Below are 12,759 nucleotides of genomic sequence, written 5' to 3' on the forward strand. Positions count from 1 at the left end.
ACAGCTGGCACACTGCGCTAATCCAAAGCCAGGAGCCAGGTGCTTCCTCCTGGTCTCCCATGCGGGTGCAGGACCCAAGCACTTGGGCCATCCTCCACTGCCTTCCCCGGGCCACAGCAGAGAGCTGGACTGGAAGAGGGGCAACCGAGACAGAACTGGCGCCCCAACTGGGACTAGATCCCGGGGTGCCGGCACCGCAGGCGGAGAATTAGCCAAGTGAGCCACAGCACTGGCCTCTGAACTATTTCTTGCTTCAGAATGTTTTTATGCAATAACCATTCTGAGTTCATGTACTTCACCAGCTGCTCGGAGGTCTTCTGGAAAATGTCACTGTCACTAGTGAGACCATGAGCATTGCTAAATCCTGCAAAACACCACCAAGTGATACTTCTGAATACAGAGATTACAGCTGCGCTAGACTGCAAGAATAACCACAAGGCGTTGCCCATCTGTGTATCCATATGCTTTGTAATGTAACTCTGAAACTCATCCCATCAGGAAGTAGGGTCCATTTCTCCGCCTGCCTTCCTAACTTGTCATGACCAAGCAGAATGGAGTGCATCTACTTCTTGTACCAGTTATGAAGTTTATACACTTCTGGTGGCTCTCGTGGGATCCTGGCCCAAGAACAAGTCTAAGCCAGTCTGCTGAGAGATAAAAGTCAATACAGGGCCGGCGCCGCGGCTCACTAGGCTAATCCTCCACCTAGCGGCGCCAGCACACCGGGTTCTAGTCCCAGTCAGGGCGCCGGATTCTGTCCCGGTTGCCCCTCTTCCAGGCCAGCTCTCTGCTATGGCCAGGGAGTGCAGTGGAGGATGGCCCAAGTACTTGGGCCCTGCACCCGCATGGGAGACCAGGAGAAGCACCTGGCTCCTGATCAATGTGATGCACCGGTCGCAGCGCACTGGCCCTGGTGGCCATTGGAAGGTAAACCAACGGCAAAGGAAGACCTTTCTCTCTGTCTCTCTCTCTCACTGTCCACTCTGCCTGTCAAAAAAAAAAAAAAAAAAAAAAAAAAAAAGTCAATACAGGAGGCCGGCGCTGTGGCACAGCAGGTAAAGACGCCACCTGCAGTGCCGGTATCCCATACAGGCATCAGTTGAAATCCCCGCTGCTCTACTTCCAATCCAATTCTCTGCTATGGTCTGGGAAAGCAATAGAAGATGGCCCAAGTCCTTGGGCCGCTGTACTCATGTGGAAGATCTGGAAGAAGCTCCTGGCTTTGAATAGGTGCAGCTCTGGCCGATTCGGCCAACAGGAGAATGAACCAGCGGATGGAAGACCTCTCTCTCTCGTTCTCTCTCTCTCATCCCCTCCTTCTCTCTCTGTGTAACTCTTTCAAATAAATAAATAACTAAATATTTATTTTAAAAAAAGAAAAAAATTCAATACAGAATCAAAAAGAATCAGCCCAACTGTCTAAACTGAGGCCCCATAGGAGCACAGCCGAGACCAGCAAAGACTACAGATTTTTTTTTTTTTTTTTTTTTTTTTTGGACAGGCAGAGTGGACAGTGAGAGAGAGAGAGAGAGACAGAGAGAAAGGTCTTCCTTTGCCACTGGTTCACCCTCCAATGGCCGCCCCGGCTGGCATGCTGCGGCCGGCGCACCACGCTGATCCGACGGCAGGAGCCAGGTGCTTCTCCTGGTCTCCCATGGGGTGCAGGGCCCAAGTCCTCCACTGCACTCCCGGGCCACAGCAGAGAGCTGGCCTGGAAGAGGGGCAACCGGGACAGAATCCGGTGCCCCGACCGGGACTAGAACCCGGTGTGCCGGTGCCGCAGGCGGAGGATTAGCCTAGTGAGCTGCGGCACCAGCCCAGATGTTTAAAAGACATCAGTTGATACTGTAAGCAGACTGCAGGGATTATGAGCTAAATAAATTCTTATGATTTTAAGCCAATAAATTTGGGGTTAGTTTGCTATGCAGAAATAGACAACTGATATAACAATTCAGGTAAGTGATAGCAGAAAGCTTAGAGTGACACTAACACCCAACTATATGCCAGTCACCCAAACTTGTCTTTTTGACATGTGGACAAAGCCAAGTAAGGAGCCACCTTCCTGTACAAGGAGGGGAAGACAATATCCCCTTGGATCAATTTATTTGAGAAAGTCATCATGATTAGGAAACACCCACTAATGATGTATTAAAAAAAAGACACATTCACTTGGTATTAGATTATACACTTAAAAAGTATTCTTCTTAAATGGAATCTTACCAAACAGATGGGAAAGAAAACTGGACATTTATTTTTACACCAAATAAAAAGGGTCTGGTCCACAGTAGAAGTGCTACTGTAGTTGCTAAGAGATGAATGTCATGTTGTTCAATGTCCTGTTGTATCAGAGTGGGAACACTTCAAACAAGCTGGGCCATTTGGAAATGGGAAAAAGATTTTTAAAAGATCCTATCTTCAGACTGGCACCGCAGCTCACTAGGCTAATCCTCTGCCTGTGGCACTGGCATCCCGGGTTCTAGTCCCAGTCAGGGCGCCAGATTCTCTCCCGGTTGCTCCTCTTCCAGTCCAGTTCTCTGCTGTGGCCCAAGAAGCCAGTGGAGGATGGCCCAAGTCCTTGGGCCCTGCACCCGCATGGGAGACCAGGAGGAAGCACCTGGCTCCTGGCTTTGGATCAGCACCATGCACCAGCCGGGGCGGCCATTGGAGGGTGAACCAACGGAAAAGGAAGACCTTTCTCTCTGTCTCTCTCTCTCTCACTGTCCACTTTGCTTGTCAAAAAAAAAAAGAAAAAAAGAAGAAGAAGATCCTATCTTCAATCAGGCTTCCCAGCAGCAGAACCTGAGTCAAGAATGATTTGTGTGCAAGAAGTTTATTATGGAGAAAAACTAGTAAGAGGGACAGGAACTAGGATAGGGCAGGGAAACAAGCTAAATGAGGTTTCAAGCACACAAGGGGACCCCAGGGGGTCCAGAGAGAGCTCCAACATTATCCGCCACACCTTCAGTTACACATTTGGATCACATTTCAATTAATCAAGTCAGAACCACAGAAACACACATACACCAACTTCTGAACAAACATGCAGTGTCCTCTAATCAAGAGAGCTCCAAGTACCAGACAGAAGCAAAATCCACTGTTGTACCATCCTCCAGAAAACAGAAAAGGCAACCACTTGCCAAAGGAAGACCCACATCACTTTAGCTGAAAGCTGATTTTGAGACAGAAATATGTGTGGTGTAACAATATCTGCTCCCATCTCTGGGCTCTGCTCTTCCACCTTCATCCTAAAATACTTGTGAAAACACACAGATTAGTAAAAACTCACCATATAAAAACAGGACCCTTGGTAAAAGAGGAACTTCCCTCACTACCAAGCTGAGGGAGACACTGCCTGGCTGTCTGCACCATGCCACTAAAAGCCTTTTGGGAGCATTATTCTCCCCCCAGGAAAATTTAGTATGAAAGTCACATAAAAACTAACAGAAATGTACCAAACTTACCAATACAATTAGATACAGCTGTACTATAAATACACGATTACATGGTTCAGAGCAGTTAAGAAGACAATAACAGATCAGAGAAAGCTCCAGACATCAGGGAAGAAGTCAGAGAATGAGACCAATAAAATACAATCGCACAGAACAGAAGTTGCTAAATATGACGAATGGTATCTTAATTACATCAACTTTTCTGTGTTTTTCCCCTAAATCTCCTATATGCTTGATCAAAAGGAACATAAGATACAAAGTTGCTTAGACATTATAATCAGATTTTTTTCAAAAATATGACTATGTAAGTACCAAACAAAAAAGACAATAACATATGCCAAAGTGTAATTACTACAAATTTTTGGTTTTACACAAAACCATATGTTCACAATTTCTCTACAATGACAATATTTAGTAAATGTATATAAGTAATTTGAAATTATAAATTAAAGAAAATGTCTGAAGTTGTCACAATGCTCAGAAGTACTAAAAATAGAAATAAATCTTTCAAAAAGAGAAGTTTTTTTGGTCTGAAATCTTTCAAGCCAGTTTTCCTGTATACAATTTGATCAATTCAAGTTTATTTACCCATATGTTTATATAAAAGACAATAAAAATGTATCACTATAAATGCATGGAATAAGACTAAATGACCAGTCACCTTTTTCTGACAGGTAGACTTATACAGAATGTTTTCCTTACATTTCATAAACTTTCTAAAAATATAAAAACATTAGCTTTCTGAAAGAGGAAAAGCATGATGGAAATCCATAAAGTCAATATCCCGTGTCTGCATTAATTGAAAATGTGCATCATCCTGGTACTGAGCACAGAGCAGAGAGCTGGCTCCCCACTGCAGCACCAGAGAGAAGAGGCTTCAAAGGCCTGGACTGAGCGCCTTCAAAAAGGTCATGCACTAGCCAATCAGAGAGCCCACCAGAAACACCTGTGAGGAAAGCAGGCCTCACTCTTGCTGTTCCCTGCCCACAGGAAAGAGCTAAGCAGCAACAGCTAAAGAGAGTGGACATGTTGCCATCTGGTGGTGATCATGAAAGACAGATAATGACAGCTCTATCGTCTTGACTATTCAGGATTAAATTCTATGTCAAAGTGCTCCCTGGCATTGCATGGTAAAAAAAAAAAAAAAAAATGTAGATCCTGGGGTCCACCTTGGGCCTGCTGAAGCAAAATCTGCACAGGCTGTCACGTGATTTGTGTATGTAGTTTTAAAATTTTTATTATTTATTTTCATTTTATCTGAAAGGCAGAAAGACAACTGAAGACAGCTCTTCCTTCTGCTGGTTTACTCCCTAAACGCCCATAAAAGCCATCATTGGGCTAGCCAAAGCCAGGAACCAGGAACTCAATCTGGGTCTCCCACACGGCTGGCAGAGGCCAAAATATTTGTGCTATCATCTGCTTCTTTCCAAGGAGTGCATTATCAGGAAGATGAACCGAAAATTGAGTAGCCAGGCCTTGACCAGGTACTCCGATGTGAGATGCAGGTATCCCAGGTGGCAACTCAGTCACTGCACCAAATACCCACTCCATTTTGTACATATATCAATGTTGAAACACCACTGACTGATAGAACACCAGAAATCCCTAGTGCGACTTTTTTTTTTTTTTTTTTTTTTTTTTTTTTACAGGCAGAGTGGACAGTGAGAGAGAGAGAAAGACAGAGAGAAAGGTCTTCCTTTGCCATTGGTTCACCCTCCAATGGCCACCGTGGCCGGCGCGCTGTGGCCAGCGCACCACGCTGATCCAAAGCCAGGAGCCAGGTGCTTTTTCCTGGTCTCCCATGGGGTGCAGGGCCCAAGCACTTGGGCCATCCTCCACTGCACTCCCTGGCCATAGCAGAGAGCTGGCCTGGAAGAGGGGCAACCGGGACAGAATCCGGCGCCCCAACCGGGACTAGAACCCGGTGTGCCAGCGCCGCAAGGCGGAGGATTAGCCTAGTGAGCCACGGCGCTGGCCATGACTTTTTATTTTTCATGCTTTATTTCTTACCTGCATGCCAGAAGCAGCCCTATCCAAAGAGATCAGCACAACCATTATGAGTAAAATGGATAGGACTCTTTGGTCAGGAACAAGAGTACAAACCCCCTAGCAGCAGCTCTTCCCAAACACAATGCTTCTATCTGCCCTATTGATGGGTGAGGGTGGGGAGGGATTCGGGTACCCAAAAACAAGGAAGACCTACTTTCATTCCCATGGCTGGGCTCCTGTCCTTTGGCTCTCCCACTGTCTTAGCTGGATGGAAAGGTCTTTTTAATATTAAAATCTAAAACTACACTGTCCAATACAGTGGCCTCTAATTTACTTACGTAAAATTAAAGTTAACTAAGTAAAATTAAAATTTCTATTCTACAGATGCACAAGCCACGCACATTCAAAAGCTCACTAGCCACATGTGACTAGTGGCTATCATCAGACAGAGCAGGAATAAAACATTTCCAACATCTCAGAAAAATATACTGCATACAGTTGGTCAAGAAACATCTACCAGCACTATCTCAGGTTTTAAAGTTTGTTCAACCAACCAAATGCTAGAGTCAAAATGTATGTGAATAATGCCATACCACCAAATGGACATTCAAAAGAACAGTGATATTAAGTATATAACTCCACTCAGAGAGCATTATGTACAGAGATCTAATCAAACACTGACTTCCACAAGAGTTCCAAGTTAGGAAGCCTCCAATTTGTTAACCCTTCCCAAGCTCTGTCATCCTCTTCCTCACCCAGTTAGCTCAATGGGGTAATCCTCCGCCTGCGGTGCCAGCACACCGGGTTCTAGTCCTGCTCAGGGCGCCAGATTCTGTCCCGGTTGCTCCTCTTCCAGGCCAGCTCTCTGCTGTGGCCCAGGAAGGCAGTGGAGGATGGCCCAAGTCTTTGGGCCCTGCACCCGCATAGGAGACCAGAGAAGCACCTGGCTCCTAGCTTCAGATCAGCACGGTGTGCCGGCCACAGCATGCCCGCCGCAGTGGCCACTGTGGGGTGAACCAACAGAAGAGGAAGACCTTTCTCTCTGTCTCTCTCTCTCACTGTCCACTCTGCCTGTCAAAAAAAAAAAAAACCTTTTCTTACTCTGACAACTGCCATAACCCCCAGCCTATCAGACTGTCTCTGCCCCTGCAACTTGCTTCCCACCTACCATTCAAGAGATGGAGTGTTTCTAGGGAAACACACTTTTAAATTGCAGGAAATGCACGTTAACCTACTATGATTTAATGATGATGTTCTTCATTCATAAATACAAGTCATGCGAAGATAAGAAGATAACCAGGGGGCTGGTGCTGTGGCACAGCAGGTTAAGCCACAGCCTGTAATGCCACCATCCTATACAGGCGTCAGTTCAAGTCCTTGGCTGCCTCACTTCCAATCCAGCTCCCTGCTCATGTGTCTGGGAAAGCAGAAGAAGACAGTTCAAGTGCTTGGGACCCTGCACTCACATGGGAGACCGTGATGAAGCTTCTGGTTTCTGGCTTCTGCCTGGCCCATCCCTGGCCATTACAGCCTTGGGGAGTGAACCAGTGGATGAAGATCTCTCTTTTCACTTTCAGTAGCTTTGCCTTTCAAATAAATAAGTAAATTTTAAAAAATAGAGAAAATCAGCAGCACAAAAGAGAAGCAAGAAAGTAAATAAATGCACCCCAAAAGCAACTTAAGTAATTCAGAGAAGAAAAGAGAAAATTCTTTTTTAAAATTCTCATTAATATTATTAAATGTGATTAAAGAGACATGGCAAATGTAAAACAAGGATAAGCTGCTAAAGATAAGAAACTTGATACAAGCTCTCAGAAATTAAACCTATAGTTTTCAAAATTTAAAAATGCAGCAATGGAAAAGCTCAAATATAAAAGGAAAAGCTGACAACCACATTAAAGTTATGGAAAGAAAAAAAGGAGACAGAAAACAACAGGAAAAGTAGAAGATATAACATAAGTTCTAGAAGCTCATCCATTTAACACAGTAGCAAGAAAAGACACACTGAAGGGGAACTAAATAACAGAAAATAATTTCCTTGAGCCAAGAAAGACCGATTGAAAGGAGTTAACAGATGCCAAGCAAGAAAAATGAATAAGGACCCACATCTACATAAGCCCCAGGAAAATTTCAGAACCCCAAGAATAGGGAGAATCCAACAAAAAGAAAAAACAAAATGAAACTGACGTCACACTTCTAATCAGTAGCAATGGGGGCTAGAAGAGAATGAAGCAATTTCTTCAAAGCTGTGAGGAAGAAAGTTTTATAGTATATTTCATAAATTTATGATACAATGGAGTACTGAACACACCTGAGAAGCCTGCCATCAGACTATGACACATCACTGATAATAAAACACATTTCAATTTCAAAGATATAAAATGGGGTAATGGGAGTGCAATTTACTATTAATAATGTATGATGCCAAGCCGGCGCCGTGGCTCAATAGGCTAATCCTCCGCCTAGCGGCACCAGCACACCAGGTTCTAGTCCTGGTAGGGGCACCAGATTCTGTCCCGGTTGCCCCTCTTCCAGGCCAGCTCTCTGCTGTGGCCCGGGAGGGCAGTGGAGGATGGCCCAAGTGCTTGGGCCCTGCACCCCATGGGAGACCAGGAGAAGCACCTGGCTCCTGCCTTCGGATCAGCGCAGTGCGCCGGCCGCAGCAGCCATTGGGGGGTGAACCAACGGCAAAGGAAGACCTTTCTTTCTGTCTCTCTCTCTCACTGTCCACTCTGCCTGTCAAAAAAATAAATAAATAATGTATGATGCCTAGATCAAATTATCAATCAATATAGAATAAAATAAAACATATTCAAAACTTCATAAGTCCATTATTCATGTGTCCTCATGACTTCAGCTGGTATTCCAGCAAATCAAAAAAGAAATCTGTGGGGATAACGTGAGCCACGGAGTCATGCATAAGTGCAAGAAGCATAAAAATATACACATATTTTGTTAAACTGGAATGCTTAAGGAGTACACATTTAAAGAGCAAAGTTTTCAGAACATTTGATTCTTTTCTATGGTCCAGTCACGCTACTCAGTAGTAGAAGAGTACAATTTACATAATTATATCATCATGAAAATGTTTTATACTGGTTTTCAATTTTTTAAAATTAATCTACAGAAGCATGGAAATCTTAGGGAATAGAATGAGGATGATACAAGTAACATTACCATATAAAATCCAACAAGTAGGACTGACACAGCCAAGCACTTCACCTTATGTAGCAGAGTCTGTCAATGGATGTCGTTCCAAATCAATACATGAAGAAACAGAGATTTAAGTATATTTTAAATTGTTGATGGTGATTATTTATGAGTAACAGGCTTGATTTTTTGTCACTTCATGTTCTGTCTGAATTTTATGTGTGTGCTGTGTGCATGCACAGCAAAAAAATCACCCATACCGTCCAAAGGTAGACCTGGAGAAGTTTCCAGAACACCTTATATGCTTTCCAAAAGCCGTCTCAGGGGCGGGGAGGAGGGTGTCTCACTTCTATTGACTATACATCAAAAGAGTTAAAGTTATTTGTATCTAATATCACAGAACCAGTTTTAGCCCCCAAAAACTTAACTCACTGGAAGCTGTACCTGATAGGTCCACAGAACGGGTAGCCAGCTTTTTCAAATGACTGTTGATTTTCTCGATGGCTCTGAAGTTCTTACTCCTTTTCAGGACATCCACAGCAGACCGAGACTGTTGATCCAGAAGAGTGGGGTCTGCACCAAAGTGCAGGAGCATCTGCACATCTTCCGTTTGTCCTAGAGCAGGCCAAAACAAGAAGGGGGGCTTGTCATGGCTCCCTCCACAAGGAGATGTACCCATGAGTGCTCTCCCTCCCAGTTTCCTGCCTAAGCAGCCTGGGGCAAGAAGACCAGGGTCTGTCTGTTTACAGAACCTGGACTACCAGCCTTGAGTAGTCCACCCAACTCCCCAAAGTCAGGAGTTCTGTGTGGAGTGGGAAGGACAATAGCTTTTAAGAGGTTCAGAAGTGCACTCCTCTCTACCTTTCTCCCCTCTCCTTGGCAACAAGCAAGGAGAGGGGAAATCTGGTTCCTAAGCAACAGTTACAGCCAAAAGGCTAGCAGCAAGCCGTGACTTGAGATTTCTTCATTCTCTAGAGAGGAACAGAATATTCTTTCAGAAAAAAAGCCTATCTGGAGACAGGAGAAGAAAGTGGCAATTGCATTGGCATCAGAGGCTGAGTTGTCACTGTTACCACCCTTCCAGCCCTCCGCCTGCCAGTTCCATTGCTGCTCTGATGTACCTATTTGCCAAGCATGTCTGTGTGGTCCCAGACACAACAGTTTTCAGAATGGAATAGATATATCCCTGGGGGTGCACAAAGACTTGTGTGAGCATGGGAAGTTTAACGAATTAAGGCCTGATCTCCATCTTCCATATGTAACCCTTCCTAAAATTCACACGGCACTTTTATTCTGGCATCACCCTGTTCATGGTGTTCCCTTGCCTACCTTCCCAGTCAAAACTACCCTTTTCCCATTTGACCAAAATAAAAACAATAATAAAGCTGTATTTTCTACCCTTTGAGAATCTTACTGTGGTGGGTATAATTCTAAGACAATCCCCAAGATTCCTGATCTGCGGTGTATTTCGTTCTTACAGAAATTCAACCAAATACTAATCTAGGTGATGCTGCAATGAAACTTTGCAAATGTAATTAAGATTTTTAAATCAGTTGTCCTTAAGACAAGGAGATTATGCAGGTGGCCTGACCTATTCACACAAGTCCTAGGGGTCATGAGATCAGAGATGGAAGTGGTCAAAGATTCAAAGGATGAGAAGGATTTAATGCACAATCAATTCTCCCTTGCTAATTTTGAAGATACAGGAGACACAGGACAGGGAATCTATGCGACCTGTACACACTGACAGCAGCCCCAAGTGCATCCAGTGATCACAAACAACTTGATTCTGCCACTTCCATGTGAGCTTGAAAGGAAGCTTAGAACTTCAGGTAGGAACACAAGTGAAACCAACGCCTTGATTTTAGCCTTGCGGGACACCAAAAAGAAAACTCAGTTACCTCAGTATTGAGCACAGGAGTACTGACCTGGTCATTCCTGGAGTTTTAAGCCACTGTGTGGTGATCTGTTGCCTAGCATAGAAAATGAGTGCCACTGGGGCAGTGCTGTGCAACAAGTAAAGCCACCAACCTCGGGTGATGGCATCCCATGAGAGCGCCAGTTTGAGTCCTGGCTGTTCCACTTCTGATTCCAGCTCTCTGTTAACGCACCCGGGAAAGCAGCAGAAGATGGCCCAAGCGCTTAGATCCCTGCACCCACATGGGAGACCAGGAAGAAGCTCCTGGCTCCTGGCTTCGGCCTGGCCCAGCCCTGGCCATTGCAGCCACTTGGAGTGTGAACCAGCAGATGGAAATCAATCTCTCTCTCTCTCTCTCTCTCTCTCTCTGTAACTCTGCTTCAAATAAATAGATAAACCTTAAAAAAGAAAATGAATGCACTCAGTATGGTAAAATGCCCAAAGGTGAACACTCCTGGCCTCCAGAGGATCAACCTAAGTAAGGGACAACTAAGAGGAACCACAATCCACTTCTATCTGCTTCTCCCTTCAAATTTTAATTTTATGTTTAATAATTATAGATATTTTTACTATACTAATTGGTTTTGATAAACTCTGTATTAATAATAAACTTATTCAATCCAGAAAAAAAAATTCAATGTCTTAGAGACTTAGAACTATAGAAATGCTTTAAAGTAGTATTATAGGAATGCAAAGGTATTTCAGAAAGTTTATGGAAGTATGGAATTTTAAAAGTTTATTTTGGTGCAAATAATTCTGAAATCTGTTTATGGTTCTTTGAATAATTTATACTTTTCTTTTTTAATGAAAGAAGTATTTATTTATTTGCAAGGCAGAGCTATAGATAGGGAGAGACAAAGAAAGCAGAGAGATCATCCACTGTTCCATTTCCCAAATGGCTGCAACAGCCAGGGCTGTGCCAGGCTGAAGACAGGAGACAGGAACTCCATCCTGTTCTCTAGCATGAGTGCAGGAGCCCAAGTACTTGAGCCATCACCCACTGCCTTTCCAGGTCTATGAGCAGGAAGCTGAATCGGCAGAGAAGTAGCTAGAACTGGAACCAGCGCTCAGCTACGGAATGTCAGCGCTATAGACAGCAGCTTAACTAGCTGCACCACAAAGCCAACGCCAATAATTTGCACTTTCCATGAACTTTATGGAGACTCCTTATGCATATAATTTCAAACTATTCTGTACCCTAAAAAAAAAACCAAACACTTAGTTTTTTAAGAGGCAAACAGACAAACTGAGAAATTCCAACTTCTGGATTAGTCCTCAAATACCCACAATGACCAGGGCTGGGCCAGGCTGAACCTGGGAAACAAGAACTCAATCCAGGTCTCTCACAGGTAAGAGGAACCCAATAACTTGAGCCATCACCACTGCTTCCCAGGGTCTGCATTAGCAGGAAGCGTGAGTAAAGAGTTGGAGCTGGGAGTGGAACCCAGGTTCTTTCTCTGTTGTGGGATGGGGGCATCTCCACCTGAGTCACTGGACTACAGAATTAAAATTTAAGTTTGGGGTGGGCATCAGACCTTGCAGTCGAAAGGCCAATGACTCACAATGAAGTGCATGGGTTTAATACCCATCTCCGGCTCCTGACTCCAGCTTCCAGCTACTTCAGACCTGAGATGCAATATTAATGGCTCAAAAAGTAAAATCTTGACACCCGTCCAAAATCTTTAAATAAAAAAACTAATATCTATGCAGGTACTATTAGGTAAAGATAGCCAAGATACAGTACTCTGAGGAAAAAACAACTTGCTGAATAGAATGTTTATAGAATGTGCCCACATTTATATTTAAAAGGGAAAAATTGGCTTTATATAACACATTCTGGCAAGATTCACAAAAATGTTTTGGTCATTGATTCGTAAAATGGGATTTACTTTTTTTAAAAATGATTTTATTTATTTATTTGACAGGTAGAGTTACAGACAGTGAGAGGGAGAGCCAGAGAGAAAAGTCTTCCATCCTCTGGTTCACTCCCCAAATGGCCATAATGGCCGGAGCTGGGCCAATCTGAAGCCAGAAGCCACGAGCTCCCGCCAGGTCTCCTACACAAGTGCAGGGGCCCAAGGACTTGGGCCATCTTCTACTGCTTTCCTAGGCCACAGCAGAGAGCTGCATGGGAAGAGGAGCAGCCGGGACTCAAACCGGCACCCCTATGGGATGCCAGCAATGCAGGCAGAGGATTAACCTACTGCACCATGGCGTCGGCCCTGGGATTTACTTTATATTCCATACCCTTCT

General features: G+C 44.2%; 1 protein-coding gene across 2 annotated transcripts in view; it reads right to left on the minus strand.

Annotated features, from left to right (window-relative positions):
* TRANK1 (tetratricopeptide repeat and ankyrin repeat containing 1) overlaps positions 1-12,759 on the minus strand; it is a 156,523-nt gene that overhangs the window by 61,154 nt on the left and 82,610 nt on the right. For both annotated transcript variants that reach the window (XM_089331309.1, XM_008266129.5), the window contains exon 9: positions 9,033-9,203. In XM_089331309.1, the coding sequence (XP_089187435.1) occupies positions 9,033-9,203 (171 nt within the window). The remainder of the gene's footprint in view (positions 1-9,032; positions 9,204-12,759) is intronic.

Source organism: Oryctolagus cuniculus, chromosome 4, assembly GCF_051225735.1.
Source record: "Oryctolagus cuniculus isolate XC-2025 breed Fujian yellow rabbit chromosome 4, ASM5122573v1, whole genome shotgun sequence".
NCBI classification, from domain to species: domain Eukaryota; kingdom Metazoa; phylum Chordata; class Mammalia; order Lagomorpha; family Leporidae; genus Oryctolagus; species Oryctolagus cuniculus.